The 17,256-nt window shown below is 38.4% G+C and overlaps 3 protein-coding genes across 3 annotated transcripts in view; 2 read left to right on the top strand and 1 right to left on the bottom strand.

Moving 5' to 3' along the window:
• Scgdelta (sarcoglycan delta) overlaps positions 1 to 10,832 on the bottom strand; it is a 113,421-nt gene extending 102,589 nt beyond the window's left edge. Inside the window, exons 1-2 of the mRNA XM_067779667.1 lie at positions 10,778 to 10,832; positions 10,658 to 10,733 (exon numbers count right to left, since the gene is read on the bottom strand). Of these exons, the coding sequence (XP_067635768.1) occupies positions 10,658 to 10,733; positions 10,778 to 10,832 (131 nt within the window). The remainder of the gene's footprint in view (positions 1 to 10,657; positions 10,734 to 10,777) is intronic.
• The window catches only part of LOC137248763 (putative trypsin-6), a 497,034-nt gene that overhangs the window by 371,042 nt on the left and 108,736 nt on the right, over positions 1 to 17,256 (top strand). The window lies entirely within an intron of this gene.
• Positions 6,731 to 17,256, top strand: part of LOC137250922 (uncharacterized) — a 149,911-nt gene continuing 139,385 nt past the window's right edge. Inside the window, exon 1 of the mRNA XM_067784645.1 lies at positions 6,731 to 6,771. The gene's annotated coding sequence lies outside the window, so the exon portion shown is untranslated. The remainder of the gene's footprint in view (positions 6,772 to 17,256) is intronic.

The raw sequence follows: 17,256 nt of genomic DNA, 5'->3' as shown, positions 1-17,256 counted from the left end.
ATAACAGAAGTTTTGAAAATTATATCACATTCAAACGAATACTGGCTCAATACAAAGCTGAAGAAACATATAACTAACTAGTGTTATTTACACAAAAATTATCACTTTGTATCTTATTTAATTTTGCGACTAATTTATTTTACAAAGAAGAAATAAAAGCTCATTTTAACAGGTACCACAAGTTGCATAATATGTGAATAAATTTCAACTGACTGCTTGGCTTTATTATATTATTTTAATTTTGATAAACCATGGAAAACCTAATAAGAAGGATTTTTGTGACTGCTTCACGTTTTTCGTGCACTAATTCCAGTTTTCTTATCATTAGAAAAGACACCACCTTTTCTGGCAAAAGACACATTAAAAAAATAATTAAAAAATAATTTTTAGTTAAACGGTTTTATTGAAAACAATACTTAAATTAAGTAATAAAAATACTAAAAGCTAGAAAATAATTAGGTAGGTCCTAGGTACTAGTCATCACACTTTTCATCAATGTAGGGCTTTGATCAGAAAATTAAATAAAAGAATTGGAGGCGTCAAATTTTTTTGATAATCATAAGTAACACCAACTGAACTTTAATCAAGTTATGCTACGTCTCACATTTTTAGAAAACTCACGCGCGTATGCGCCACGTTTTAACAGCTCTGTAAATATTTAGCCTAATATTAATAGTATCATAAAAATACCCCATAAAATTTAAAATTTCCAAGACATAATTTTGTTAAAGCGTACAATTACTGGCATATGCTGATGACATTGATATCATCGGCCTAAACACCCTGCTTACTCTAGACTGGAAAAAGAAGCGGTAAAGATGGGTTTGATGGTGAATGAGGACAAAACGAAGTACCTGCTGTCATCGAGCAAAGAGACAGCGCATACGCGCCTTGGCAACCACGCTACTGTTGGCAGCCATAATTTCGAAATAGTAAAAGACTTCGTTTATTTGGGAACCAGCATCAACACTAGGAACAACATCAGCATTGAAATCCAGCGAAGAATCAATCTTGCCAATAAATGCTACTTTGGACTAGGTAGGCAATTGAAAAGTAAAGTCCTCTCTCGGCGAACGAAAATCATACTCTACAAGTCACTTATCGACCCGTCCTGCTATATGGGACAGAAACATGGACCATGACAAGAGCAGATGAATCGGCTTTGGGAGTATTCGAGAGAAAAGTCCTTCGAAAGGTTTATGGACCTCTACGCGTTGGCGATGGCGAGTACCGAAGAAGATTTAATGATGAGCTATACGAGCTATACGCAGACATCAACATAGTCCAGCGAATTGAAACGCAGCGGCTGCGCTGGTTAGGCCATGTTATGCGAATGAATGATGATGCTCTGGCCAAGAAAGTGTTTCTATCGGAACCCGCCTATGGAAGCAGAGGTAGAGGGCAGCCCCCACTCAGTTGGAAGGACCAGGTGGAAAAAGATTCAAAATCCCTTGATGTGACCAATTGGCGCCGGTTGGCAGAGCGAATGAGCGACTGGCGCGCCTTGTTGGACGGCCATAACCGTTTAGATGGTTAAGCGCCATTTAAGTAAGTAATTTTGTTAGGTGGCAATGCAATTTCAGTATTTGACAAATTATATTTCTGACAACTAACAGCTTATGCCAGATACGTCAAAGCGGCACTAATTTGTTATATTATATCATGAAAGAAAATTGTTAAAAATAAAACATGAAAATATACGGAATATATAAAGCTGCTCTGTATGCTGATCTTTCTTGGCTCATCAACTATCAGAGTGATAAAAGACTCTTCACTTCTCAGGCAAATTTCGGGCACTTAAATTGCAAGTTTTAAGTCTTTATTTAATTGCCTATTATTCCTCATTATATTTAGGTCATTTAGTGACTCATTATTACAAGGACTCCTCCCTGACAATTTGTTACAATCCAAGTCCTCAATACATAATCCTTCTAAAGACTTTATTCGACTCGGCGCCACGTATGCGTGTCCCTCCTCGAACTCCAAAACATTTTGATGTCACTTCTACCGGACTCTATGTAATATATGTTCCAAACTTGAGCCAAGTCGGACCACAAATACGATTTTTTGAAATGCGCCGCCCATCGGAGTTTTTATACTCAGTTGAGCAGAGCTCACAGAGTATATTAAGTTTGATTGGATAACGGTTGGTTGTACATATATAAAGGAATCGAGATAGATATAGACTTCCATATATCAAAATAATCAGGATCGAAAAAAAATTTGATTGAGCCATGTCCGTCCGTCCGTCCGTTAACACGATAACTTGAGTAAATTTTGAGGTATCTTGATGAAATTTGGTATGTAGGTTCCTGAGCACTTATCTCAGATCGCTATTTAAAATGAACGATATCGGACTATAACCACGCCCACTTTTCGATATCGAAAATTTCGAAAAACCGAAAAAGTGCGATAATTCATTACAAAAGACCGATAAAGCGACGAAACTTGGTAGATGAGTTGAACTTATGACGCAGAATAGAAAATTAGTAAAATTTTGGACAATGGGCGTGGCACCGCCCACTTTTAAAAGAAGGTAATTTAAAACTTTTGCAAGATGTAATTTGGCAGTCGTTGAAGATATCATGATGAAATTTGTCAGGAACGTTACAACTATTACCATATGTACGCTTAATAAAAATTAGCAAAATCGGGGAAGGACCACGCCCACTTTTAAAAAAAATTTTTTTTTAAAGTAAAATTTTTACAAAAAATGTAATATCTTTACAGTATATAAGTAAATTATGTCAACATTCAACTCCAGTAATGATATGGTGCAACAAAATACAAAAATAAAAGAAAATTTCAAAATGGGCGTGGCTCCGCCCTTTTTCATTTAATTTGTCTAGGATACTTTTAACGCCATAAGTCGAACAAAAATTAACCAATCCTTTTGAAATTTGGTAGGGGAGTAGATTTTACGACGTTAACTGTTTTCTGTGAAAATGGGCGAAATCGGTTGATGCCACGCCCAGTTTTTATACACAGTCGTCCGCCCGTCTGTCCGTCTGTCCGTTAACACGATAACTTGAGTAAATTTTGAGGTATCTTCATGAAGTTTGGTATATATGTTCCTGGGCACTCATCTCAGATCGCTATTTAAAATGAACGATATCGGAAAATAACCACGCCCAATTTTTCGATATCGAAAATTTCGAAAAATCAAAAAAGTGCGACAATTCATTACCAAATACGCATTAAGCGATGAAACTTGGTAGGTGAGTTGAGCTTATGACGCAGAATAGAAAACTAGTAAAATTTTGGCCATTGGGCGTCGCACAGCCCACTTTTAAATGAAGGTAATTTAGAAGTTTTGCAAGCTGTAATTTGGCAGTCGTTAAAGATATCATGATGAAATTTGGCAGGAACATTACCCTTATTACTTTATGTCTGCTTAATAAAAATTAGTAAAATCGGATAACGACCACGCCCACTTTTTAAAAAAAAATTTTTTTAAATTCAAATTTTAAAAGAAGAGTTAATATCTTTACAGCATATAAGTAAATTATGCCAACATTCAACTCCAGTAATGATGTGCTGCAACAAATTACAAAAATAAAAGAAAATTTCAAACAGGGCGTGGCTCCGCCCTTTTTCATTTAATTTGTCTAGGATGCTTTTAATTCCATAAGTCGAACAAAAATTAACCAATCGTTGTGAAATTTGGTAGAGGCTTGGCTCCTAGGACGGCAACTGTTTTCTGAGAAAAAGGGCGAAATCGGTTGAAGCCACGCCCAGTTTTTATACACAGTCCACCGTCTGTCCTTCCGCTCGGCCGTTAACACAATAACTTGAGCAAAAATCGATATATCTTTACTAAACTTAGCACACGTACTTATCTGAACTTACTTTATCTCGATATAAAAAATGGCCGAAATCCGACCATAACCACGCCCACTTTGTCGATATCGAAAATTACGAAAAATAAAAAAATGCCATAATTCTATACCAAATACGAAAAAAGGGATGAAACATTGTAACTGGATTGGTTTATTGACGCAAAATATAACTTTGGAAAAAACTTTGTAAAATGGGTGTGACACCTACCATATTAAGTAGAAGAAAATGAAAAAGTTCTACAAGGCGAAATCAACAGCCCTTGGAATCTTGGCAGGAATACTGTTAGTGGTATTCCATATATAAATAAATTAGCAGTACCCGCCAGATGATTTTCTGGATCACCTGGTCCACTTTTTGGTCGATATCCCGAGAACGCCTTCACATATACATCTAAGGGCCACTCGCTTTTAAAACCCTCATTAATATCTTTAATTTGATATCCATATCGTACAAACACATTCTAGAGTCACCCCTGGCCCATCCCAATGGCGATATCTCGAAAAGGCGTCCACCTATAGACCTAATGCCCACTCCCTATTAAAATGCTCAGTAACACCTTTCGTTTGATACCCATATCGTACAAATATTCTAGAGTCACCCCTGGCCCACCCTAATACCGATATCTCGAAAAGGCGTCCACCTATAGACCTAATGCCCACTCCCTATTAAAATGCTCAGTAACACCTTTCGTTTGATACCCATATCGTACAAACATTCTAGAGTCACCCCGGGCCCACCCTAATGGCGGTATCTCGAAAAGGCGTCCACCTATAGACCTAATGTCCACTCCCTCTTAAAATGCTCAGTAACACCTTTAGTTACATACCCATATCGTACAAACATTCTAGAGTCACCCCTGTCCCACCCTAATGGCGATATCTCGAAAAGGCGTCCACCTATAGACCTAATGCCCACTCTCTCTTGAAATGCTCAGTAACACCTTTCGTTTGATACCCATATCGTACAAACATTCTAGAGTCACCCTTGGTCCACCTTTATGGCGATATCTCGAAAAGGCGTCCACCTATTGAACTAAGGATTACTCCCTTTTAAAATACTCATTACCACCTTTCATTTGATACCCATATCGTACAAACACATTCTAGAGTCACATCTGGCCCACCCTAATGGCGATATCTCGAAAAGGCGTCCACCTATAGACCTAATGCCCACTCCCTCTTAAAATGCTCAGTAACACCTTTCGTTTGATACCCATATCGTACAAACATTCTAGAGTCACCCCTGGCCCACCCTAATGGCGATTTCTCGAAAAGGCGTCCACCTATAGACCTAATGCCCACTCCCTCTTAAAATGCTCAGTAACACCTTTCGTTTGATACCCATATCGTACAAACATATTCTAGAGTCACCCCTGCCCACCCTAATGACGATATCTCGAAAAGGCGTCCACCTAATAGACCTCATGCCCACTCCCTCTTAAAATGCTCAGTAACACCTTTCGTTTGATATCCATATCGTACACACATTCTAGAGTCACCCTTGGTCCACCTTTATGGCGATATCTCGAAAAGGCGTCCACCTATAGAACTAAGGATTACTCCCTTTTAAAATACTCATTACCATCTTTCATTTGATACCCATATCATACAAACACATTCTAGAGTCACCCCTGGCCCACCCTAATGGCGACATTTCGAAAAGGCGTCCACCTATAGACCTAATGCCCACTCCTTCTTAAAATGCTCAGTAACACTTTTCGTTTGATACCCATATCGTACAAACATTCTAGAGTCACCCCTGGCCCACCCTAATGGCGATATCTCGAAAAGGCGTCCACCTGTAGACCTAATGCCCACTCCCTCTTAAAATGCTCAGTAACACCTTTCATTTGACTCCCATATCGTACAAACACATTCTAGAGACACCCCTGGTCCACCTTTATGGCGATATCTCGAAACGGCGTCGACCTATGGAACTAAGGATCACTCCTTTTCAAAATACTCATTAACAGCTTTCATTCGATACCCATATCGTACAAACATATTCTAGAGTCACCCCTGGTCCACCTTTATGGCGATTTCTCGAAAAGGCGTTCACCTATAGAACTAAAGCCCATTCCCTTTTAAAATACTCATTACCACCTTTCATTTGATACCCATATCGTACAAACACATTCTAGAGTCACCCCTAGTCCACCTTAATGGCGATATCTCGAAAAGGCGTCCACCGATAGACCTAAGGCCCACTCCCTCTTAAAATGCTCAGTAACACCTTTCATTTGATACCCATATCGTACAAACAAATTCTAGAGTCAGCCCTGGTCCACCTTTATGGCGATATCCCTAAATGGCGTCCATCAATAGAACTATGACCTACTCTCTCTTAAAATACTCTTTAATACCTTCCATTTGATACACATGTCATACAACCACATTCCAGGGTTACCCTAGGTCCATTTTCCTACATGGTGATTTCCCTTATTTTGTCTCCATAGCTCTCAACTGAGTATGTAATGTTCGGTTACACCCGAACTTAGCCTTCCTTACTTGTTTTTCTTTATTATTGCATTGTCATTGGGTTCTGAACTATATTCCAAGTTTCAAGGTTGTAGCTTATCGGGAAGTTACTTAAATTTTAAATTCGTTCACAACGGCCTGTCAAGTCAACCTAAATAAAGCCGTTTTAAATCTATATGACTACTGAAAACAAATGTCGTTATTCTTTGTTATTTTGCGCAAAAATTTTAATCACTTTTTTACATCAGAACTTTTGAAAAGTATACAATAAGCAGAAAGTTACCTATATGACTTCAAAACGTTTTTTTTCAAAACCTTCTAAGCAACAATTTGTAAAAATTCCAAAAATTAACTAATCTAAATTTATCCTTTCATTTTCAGTACCAATATGTTTGCGGACAACATAAATCAAAACCAGTGGCGCATGGAAGAAACTCGATCGACTTGAATAAATGTAAGTCTTCATCTACTTATACAACTGAATTCTTTTATTCACATTATAAGATAATTTCAGTCGTAACACTTTGTGAACGAAGGTCAACTCTTTAAAATATAATTGGGATTAAATCACTCCATAAAACATGATACAATTCCTATATTTTCCCTTTTATTAAGTCATTCCTGGGGCATTTGATAATTCCAATTGAAATTATATGAGCCGTTTATTTTGAAAGTGGCATAAGTCATTTCCAACTCATGGTCTTAAATGCATCGTTATTTTTGAACGAATGCATATATAGATGGTTCTACAATTATAAAATAATAATAAGAAGTGCATCTTTTGGATATTGGACTCTAAAAAACTGGAGGCGAGGAGAGATACAAACAAATTACCACTGAACATAAACGACATGAAATGACTTATGCCATTTTCAAAATAAATGGCTCATATATACCTTAAAATTATATGTAAAACATCAAAGATCTATTTTTTTTGAAACAATGCTCCCATTATAAAAAGCTAGGACAAGTAGATAGATAGATATATTGTGAGGTTAAGTTCTGAAACCTATTCGTCTATTGTGCCATCATTCTCTTCACAACACCTCATCAGAACGGAGTTTTCTGAGAAAATCCAGAATTGTTATCGGCTTCAAAAAATGTACGTGACTACATTCTAATTTGGTGATCCATGGATCCTAATTCTTCCTCTCGGGTCGTATTGGCTTCTTGGCCGCCGCCAACCTGGCAATCTCGTCCACTTAATCGTTACCATCCACTCCTCTGTGTCCACGTACCCAAACTAAACGGATGGTGTTATTGGCCCATAGACTGTTTAACCTCTCTAGGCACTCAAGGACTGTTGATGATTTAATCTCAGCTGAAGATAGTGCCTTAAGCACAGTCTGATTGTCGCTGAGTATAGCGATTATCTCGTTTGCATATCCCCGCTGAAAATTTATCTCTTCACACCGGCTTACGGCGAAAACTTCGGCCTACAAGATGCTCGGGTATTTCCCTAGTGGTAGGGACATTTTGGTTCGGGCCACAGATCCCCGCTCCTATGCTCTCCGCTGTCTTCGAGCCATCTGTGTACCATATTATAGTTTATTCCTGGTGAAGCATTTCAATTCTGGAGGTATACCACGTACACTTTCCCTAGCTCTATTTTGAAGCGCGTTTCAAACTTAATTAGCTTCCTCGTATCAACCCTAGGAAGTTGGATGAGTGGAATCTGCTGGGCTGTATCCCCAGGATCTTCGCGAAATACGTCTGCACACCATTATTGCTCTTGTGGCCCTAGATAATATGTGACGGTAACATCAAACACACTTTATAACCTTTTTCTGAACAAGTCGCTCCCAGGTAATATTTTAGCAGGACAAACAAAAAGTTTTTTTCGGATACCAAGAAATCTTGGAACAGACATCCGGTTGAAGAGACCCCGCCTCCCGGCGACTGAAAAGGTCATATACACAACCGTATATAGAAGAAAACACAAACAGTGATATCAAAACAAAAGGCTTCGGACCTATATACAAAGCATTACGCGGAAAACCCCCGTTATTAAAGATAAACACCCTGAAGCTGTAAAAGAGGAAAGTAATGTCCCTAGGGAGACTCGCGCCGCTAGTTCAGTTTCGACCTTGGCACTATAACTGGTTAAACTCTTACCTATCCAGAATCAACCCCGACATACATAATGTATATTCTGCTTGCAACATATCCCCACATAATATCAACCATTATTTCAATTGTTATGTGAAACCAATACCTCTAACTCTCTTCTCAATCTGGTCCACCCCTGTTGAAACAGTAAGTTTCTTAGACTACTGTTAGAGGATATTGATGACAATTTGTGAGCGGTTGCACCATTTGGATGGCGCGAAATACTGCCATAACAACAAAAAAGACATTTTAGCAAGACCTCGAAAGATGCTTTTGAATGAAACTGATTTTCGTCATCCGTATTTTCTGTGAAAAATATTTAAAAAATCCTCCAGGGGTTTTTCGTACATTGTGCTGCTGAACCTAGATATTAAAACTGAAATAATTTTGGGCATTTGCAGAAAAGAAATTAGTCTTAAAATGTTTTAAGGGTTATGCCGATAACTGCTCCCTATACAACCTTCACCCCAGTCATTCCATCGAGAGAGGAGTGGGGAAGAGGAATTATCTGGGGCATGGGACCTGTTAACTTGTTCACGGATGGGTCAAAGCTTGATGGAAAGGTTGGTGGGGGCGTCTTTTCTCCAGAGCTAAATGTAAGCCGCAAGTTTAAGTTGGTTGATCACTGCAGTGTATTCCAAGCGGAAGTTGCTGCGATTAAGGATGCGGTGGATGGAATGCTATCCAGTGCTACTACAGTTAAGGAATTTAACATCTACTCTGATAGCCAAGCGGCTATCAAGGCCTTAAGCTCAACTACAGTGCGATCGAGGGTGGTCTGGGAGTGCCTGACCTCGCTTGCGATTGCATAGAATTATTTTACGGTTAAGATTATCTGGGTCCCAGGCCATAGTGATATCCCGGGTAACTGTCAAGCGGATCTCTTAGCCCGCATCGCTACAACTGAACCGGATGAAGATGGCTGTAGGGATTTGGGGATCCCGCTGGCCACCTGTGGATTGCTCCTCCATAGCTGGGCCTCGACTCAGCTTAGCAAACGTTGGGCGGACACCACGTCTTGCAGGGTAGCAAGATCTTTCTGGCCGAAAGTGGGTGGCAGGAGGTCTGCTGAAATAATTGGGTTCACTAAGGCTCACCTATCAATGGTCATTACGGATTTGACAGGGTACTGTCCCATGGGTATCCATGCGGTACGTCTCAATATACTGGAAACTCCATCCTGCTGCAGCTGTATGGAGGATGATGAGGTGGAATCACCAAATCACTTTATGCTTGATTGCCCAGCTTTTGCCAGAACTAGGCGAAAGTACTTCCGTCGCGACTCATTTGGATCTCCCGAGGATTTATCCAAAATTGAGATCGGTATCATTCGGAGCTTTATCGTTGCTACCCAACGATTCTCTAAGTAGCTAGATCTAAGTCGCCGTTATTTTTGGTGTATGTGGTATCACAACGGACCTTCGTGTTGTCCAAGTGAGCTGTCCTCTTCAGGGCAGCTACCACCTAACCTAACCTAAGGGTTATGCTTGATAACGAACACATTTAAAATAGTCCTGGCATTCTCATTAGCGGACCTTAAGTAAGTCGCGAGACAAAAATCTGGATGTTGGCATGAAATTAATTCTGTATTGGTAGTTAATTATCTTAAAAAAATCATTGGAGATTATCAGGATCATAATATATTTATATATGCTCCAAGTAAAAATAAAATTTTCTTCCCACTATCAAAAAAATGTTCTAGTAGTAAACAGATTTAATGAAAATGATATTGTTTAATTATCACTAAGATTTTTGATAGCTTTTAGCGCAATTTCGTGGTAGCGCAAAACTTTTCACTGCGTCTGCCTCAATTGTAATTTGTTTTGACAAACAATTTTTCACTTCACTATGTCACAGATCAATTTAAATAATTTTTAGTTTATATCTTTCTACATTTAGCATTTTAAATAATTTTATGCAAACGAGTTTAAAATTGCCAGCTGCGTAAAAAATATTTGTGATACACGGCGTATACGCAACTCTTCGAGTTTGGTCACAAAACTGATCAATTTTAAATTGTTTTGCACATGCTTCTGTATTTCACTACGTCACTCAACAATGTCACAAATTAGTGATATAATTTCGGCGAAAATATTTATTTATTTTTAAAACAAAGTGTATTTAAAACACACAAACAAACAATGTCATACAAATTCCAGCGCTAATAAACTTTTGGTTGCTGGGTTTTTTTGGTTTTTAACATACTTAGTAAGTTTTTCATCATCATTTACTTGTTGTAATAGTTTTTTTGTTTAAAATTTCTACATGCCGCTTTCACAATTTGCGAACTATTCACGCGCACGCTTTACCAAACACTGACTGGTCAATAGCTTCGGCGGCATTTTCATCACTTCGTTTTGTACGTCGCATGTGGTATTGTTGCGAAGATGTGATATAACGGAACATTTTCGTTTTAGCCGGTAGCTATGCAGCCATGATTTTCTTTGCAGAAAGCTTTCTGCTCCCACATTTGTAGTCATCTAGTTAGTCGTGTGCGCTCTGCTGAGTATGAAATGCAGACACGCGCTCTACTTTTCCTTTTAACTCTAATTTAGCCGGTTTGTTTACATTGTCACTTTTGGTAGCGTTGTTTTTTGTTTATATTTTGTGTGCAACACGTGGTTTGCAGCAAACTCATAACCGCCACAACTTAAGGCGCAGCTCGTAAATAAGTAGCTTCACATTATTGTTGTTTATTCTGTGTTGTTATTATTTTGACTGCTTATGGCGTGTTTGTGTATTTGTTTGTATTTCTATTTAGGGGTTGAAACTATGGAGATGCACGTGTACTGGTTGAGAGTTGCCAAATTTTAGAATATTGTTTTCTTTTTTTATTTATCCAAATGAACGTTATCTTTAAATTTAAACTAACCTTATAAAGTCTTTTTTGCGACTTTTAAAATTTCGTTGTTCAAATGGGTGGTTAAATTTTTTCATAATTATATTGGTCTACAACGATTTTTGGCCTATAAACTAAAATGATTTAAAATATTAAGAAAGACTTAGCTCCCCTAGAGATGCGCTTAATATATAAAGTTGTGAGCTCTCCTACAAACATTGAAGTTAAATTCAAAGTGAGTTCTTACGCGTATCAAATGAAGCCCGAAACATACTTTTTAGACTCTTCTCTATCCATGAGTTGAGGATGCTTCAATAATGTTAAAACGGGTGCCATCTACAGGGAATTTAACCAACATGGAACCTAGGAATAGGGACCTCCACACAACTTTAGAGCTGGCTTAGTATGTCAAACGGCTACCAAAGGCAACACTCATGGTGCGCGCTATCGCCTCTTCTATGAAGAGTGGTAATAAATGAAGCCCCAGAAATTTTCACAACCAAATGAAAGAGGATAGTGTGTCTCATGTATCGTCCTCTATATAATTTGATACAATCTCTATGAGCATGAAGATGTGTATAACGAACACATACACACTTAATAGATCTCTATAGTAGTCAACTGATCTCTTTAGAAAGCTAGTTTGATGCTTTATAAAATTTTAGAAATTGGGCTGTGTCACACTAAGGAAATGGTAAGCATTTTTACAGAAAATGTTCAAATTTGACCCTCTTGTATTTTGTTCGAGCTAGATATGTACATATATGTATATAGCACATGCATTAATGTAGGAGTGGAAGTGGTAGCGGGTGTGGGAATGACAGAGGAAGCATCAGTAAGAGGGATCGTTCGAGTTGGGAGAAAAGAGAGGGATTGTAAGTTGGGACGTACCCAATCGGGGTTCTTATAAAATTTTTTGTAAGAAACTAATCAAACCTATAGATCCGAGTGTGCAAGTGATCATTCATTTGGTTCATTCCCGCTGCTGCAGTTGGGATAGAACTACTGGCTACTACTGCACCACTTTGCTAAAACGATGGGTAATGTTTTTGAGGTAACAACAACATGCACTAGCACTATAACTTCTCAAATTGATTACAAACTACCCGTTGAGGTGTTCATCCTTGGCATGTACAACACAGTTATTCCACCAATACTATAGTATGAGCATCTTGTATGGTAAATGGCGCTAAAACTGCAAATGCTTTCATATGTGGCAATATCAGGCTCAGACAGTGGTAAGGGCACAACAGTCTATACAAATGAATTGAAAATGGGAATCTCTACTTTAATCAAATCATCTTTAGATAGATAGGGAGAACAGCCAGACTGACTCAGAAAAATATGGTCTCAGAGAGCAATATAGTGATCTTTGCCCACAGTTAGGCCCCTTGAGAGGATTAATTTTAACGAAAATTTCCTTGCTTGCTCAAAGAAATACTTTAGGCAGCAGGGAACGGTAATGGCCAGCTGTGTATTAGCTAGCCGGCACCAATATGGTTCCGTGGCACAGTCAGAAGAAGTTGCATGCCCGCCAGAATATCCTGCCGGGAATTGGTATGCGGTGCCTCCATATTTATCCAAAATATTTTTATAGAACTATACAGGAATGGTCAGGGTTGTTGTTGTTTGTGGAGTAATAGTAGATCAAAAGGCATTCAGCCTTACTTTCTAGATAAGCGTTTGATATTTTATAGGACATCGCCGTGTCAAGAACACCTGTTTTGTAATATGGAAAAAATATATAACTCGAACACGATGCGGTGTTTCCGTCAACAAGTATTCATCTAGTGTACAACTAGTGCAAAGAGGTTATAACGCTCTTTTGCGGATGCTCATAAGCTGGCGCATACCAACAACCTCTCTGTCCAGAAGCTGTCGGGTTGAGAAGGAAAAATATTCGACTCATTACTGACTGCAAATAAGATGACTAAGATTTCTGTGCGCACGGTTTTGCAGAGTCTGACAAGGAGCATCTTTAGCTTACACTAAAATTCATCAGAGAAAGCAAGTGGTTTGCTAGCGTATTCTAACAAGTTATCTTGCTGAACGAATGTGCTGCCATCCCGCACTAAATAGAGGCATTAATAATTTATAAAAATATCCCCTAGTAAATGTGTGTGGAGCTCCCATACTCGCCTTTTAACCTAAGATAACGTAATATAGTTGAGTATCACAGTATCTCAAATCGGAAAGTAAGCCTTCAAAAATATAAGTGTATATTTTCAAGGAAAATAATTGCCTTCCCAAATATTTTAAGTCGGGATGTGAAATAAAGAAGATTTTGTAACGAAACTCGTTGTAAATTTAGCAGAGGAACGTGTTTTTAGCCCTTTCAGGTATAAATCTCTAGAAAGCAAGAACACATTTTAAAAACATTATATCAAATTCAGATTCAAAGTATCGATAGCCTTCAGAGAAGTATAAGCCCATTTCTGAGTCTATAATTTTTTGGCCTGTGCCATTCATATTTTTAACCTCTGTGAAGACAACGTCATGGGCATGCGGAAAAAAAACGTGAACTACTATCTTCGAGTAACTGCTTTGTCATCAGTTGGTATGGCCAAGTTATCGCCTTCTTATTGGCTTCTCATCGATTTTTGCCGACGGGCTACAGATGTGTAACCATACCATGAGTCGTCGATAACAAACCGATGACACGCTGGTAACAAATTGACAACGTTTGTAACAAATGGATGACTTTTCGTTTAACAAATCGATACATTTTCAATAAGAAACTAAGGGCTGAATTCTGAGATTTGAAATTTGAGATTTTCCATTAAACACATTTTTGTGACTTGAGATGGTTTCGGTATTCAGTGAATGAAAGTTAGAAAAAAAACTCACCACATCAACAAAAGCACAATTTACTCATACATTGAACAAATAATATTACACTTCATTTTGGCAATATAACTTTATTTGGGGTTGTTACTGAGCTTGCTAAGACGCCGCTCCGAACTTTGTATAGAAAATGCCAAAGTGCGTAGGATCGAATATCAGCGAATTCGATTTTTTTTTTAATTTTTTGTTTTTTAATTTTTCCTTTGCTATATTTAAATTTTAGAACTGAAACAGTAAGCTTTAAAGCGTTTTTGGCAAATAGTTTTAATACTTTTTCTGAAATTTTCATGTTTGTGATCTTTTCGGGCCCAGCTCACAAACTAGTGACCGCTTTTGTAAGACTAAAGGCGCGAGACAGCTAACAGTATAGCATATTGTCTCAAAACTGATTTTCACCCCAAATAATCTCTAATAGTGACGAGAGACGGCTTACTGAATTCAGCTGTAATAATGCGCTGACAACAAGTGTTAGCAATTTCGGTAACAAGTCGATAGTGGTTGGATAGTAAATCGAGTTTTCCATAGTTTTCCGATACACTATCGTAACACATCGATACCGAATCGTTTCGAAATCGATAACTCATCAATAAGCTTTGTTGTCGATAACAAGTTTTAAATACTTCGATACTAAAACGCTAACTCGTTTGTATCTCATCGATAGCATCAACCGCTTATTCGTTGGTAAGAAATAGCACGACAATATCTCGTCGATAACAAACCGGTAACTCTTTGATAACATATCGTTAAAATATGTACAACAAATTGAAAACCGTCGTTCGGTTTCGGCTCCGACTTCGTTTTGACCTTCTAATCTTCCCTTTCCTCTCACTTAAATTTTTTTTTTCTCCACATGCTCCTTTTTTGTTTTTCCTTGCTATGCCTTGGCCTCGCAACCGTGACGATAGCTATAGGCATCGTTATTATCATTCAAGTTTTTGACTGCGGTTATTATAGCTTTCTTACCAGGTTCGATTTTATCGCTGACAGGACGCAATACTGTGTGCCGATAACTGCTCCCTGTGCAATCTTCATCCCAGCCATTTCCCGGGGGACCAATTAACTTGTTCACGGATGGGTCGAAGTTGGACGGAAAGGTTGATGGAGGGCTCTTTTATAAAGAGCCAAATGTAAGCCGCAAGTTTTAATTGACTGATCTCTGCAGTGTCTTCCAAGCGAAAGTTGTCACGATTATGGATGCGGTTAGAGTTAACATCTATTTGGATAGCCAAGGCGATCGGGGTTAGTATGGAGGTGCCTGATCTCGCTTAAGGTTGTATCAAAATATTTTATGATTAAGATTATCTGAGTCCCGGTCCATTCTCCATTATCGCGGGGAATTATCAAGCAAATCTCTTAGCCCCCATCAATATTGAACCGGTTGAAAATGGCTGTGGCGATTTTGGGGTTCTGCTGGCCACACGTGGTCTGCTCATGCAAGTGTGGGCCTTGAGTCTGCTCAGAAAACGTTGGACAGAGTAGCGATATCCTTTTGGGCGGAAGTGGCTGACATGAGGTCTGACGAAAGGTTTGAGTTCACTAGGGCTGATATTTTAACAGGACACTGTCCTATGGGAGTCAGTGCTCAATATACTTGAAACCTCAATCTGCTGCAGCTGTATGGAGTATGATGAGGTGGGTGGAATCATCGAGTCACTTTATGCTTGATTACCCAGTAGAGTGGAGTGATACCCTATGGATTTTTTTTTTTTGTTTTTTTTTTTTGTAATAATAGCCGAGCAATGAAAAGTTGTGTCTATAAGAGTTAACCGAGTTCGTAGGATGGCGTTTTGAGGTGCCCCCAGCCCCAAGAATTTGAGCAAAATAATCGCGATTGTACAAAGCTCATTATTTACATATTTATTTTCTTTCTTTGTTAATATACATAACTTTAGCAAAATTATATCTTAATATATAAAAAACACGTGAGGCCAATGGACTCCTAAACTACTGAACCGATTTTGAATTTGATTTGCACCTCATATGTAGTTTGATCTTACTAGAAATATAGGATAGGTTACATCTCAGTTTATAGTCGCAATATTATTTTATTGCAAATTTTTTTATTAGTTTATACATAATAATAAAATGTTACGTATACGCACCGGCACTCACATTTTCAGGTGGTGTGGATATACTTCCATGTAATTGGTTGGTGTTTAATTAAACAGCGTGCTTATCAATAAAAAATATTATAGTGAATGATATCAAGTATAGCACATCACCAGGGCCGGCGAGAGGAGGCCCGCGATTTGAGGTACTAAGACATTTCTTTTAATTCAGGAGAGTCTTTAGTTGTTCCATGTGCAATTTTTAAGCCGAATTTCAAAAGCAACGAAATCTGCATTTCGTTTTAATATTATAGTGAAGTGTGAAAAATATAAAAAGTCTATATATATAAAAAGAATGGCTAAAATGTGTGTTAGTTGGTCGCCGGTGTTTGAAGTGATGCGTAGGTCGTTTTTGTTCAAACTCTCACACAAGTTGCGTAAAAATCACGCGGTTGGTTGCGATCGACGTACAGGGTCTCGATATATAGGCCGAAACGGTGACCCGAGTACCCCTAGAATGTGTTTATAGAATATGGATATCAAATGAAAGCTGTTGATGTGTGCTTTAGTACAGAGTAATATATTATCCAGAGACGGACTGAGACTGGGATTAGGACTAGGACTGTGACTGAGACTCGGAGTGGGACTGGGACTTGGACTGGAATAAAATACATACCACACTCTGGGGTAGGCAATAATAGATGCAGAAAAATGAGAAGGAATTGAGATAAGGAGATTAAGAAATAGATAGAATGAGACGAAGATGGAGATAGATGAAGCGAAAAAGACGGAGGTAGGAGTGAATAAAAGGATTAGGAAAAGTGAAGAGGTGGGGGGGGGGGGGGGGGGGGGAGGAATAATCAGACGGAAAAAGCTTATTAAAATGTATGAAGATAGGCCAAATTTAGGGCAGGACAACGTCTGCCGGGTCTTCTAGTATTATAACTAAAAACGACAAATTTTAAATGGTGTTTTACAGTTTTTTGTTGATAATAGTATGTTTATAATCAAGTGTATAAGTAAGAGTTTTACAGGCACATAGTAGGCAATGAAAATCAGTAGGCTTTGGCATCAAGGAGCACAATAACAACAAGCGAAA

The sequence above is a fragment of the Eurosta solidaginis genome, chromosome 4, assembly GCF_040869045.1.
Source record: "Eurosta solidaginis isolate ZX-2024a chromosome 4, ASM4086904v1, whole genome shotgun sequence".
NCBI classification, from domain to species: domain Eukaryota; kingdom Metazoa; phylum Arthropoda; class Insecta; order Diptera; family Tephritidae; genus Eurosta; species Eurosta solidaginis.
Note: the sequence above shows the minus strand (reverse complement) of the source record. Positions and strands in the feature narration are given on the sequence as shown.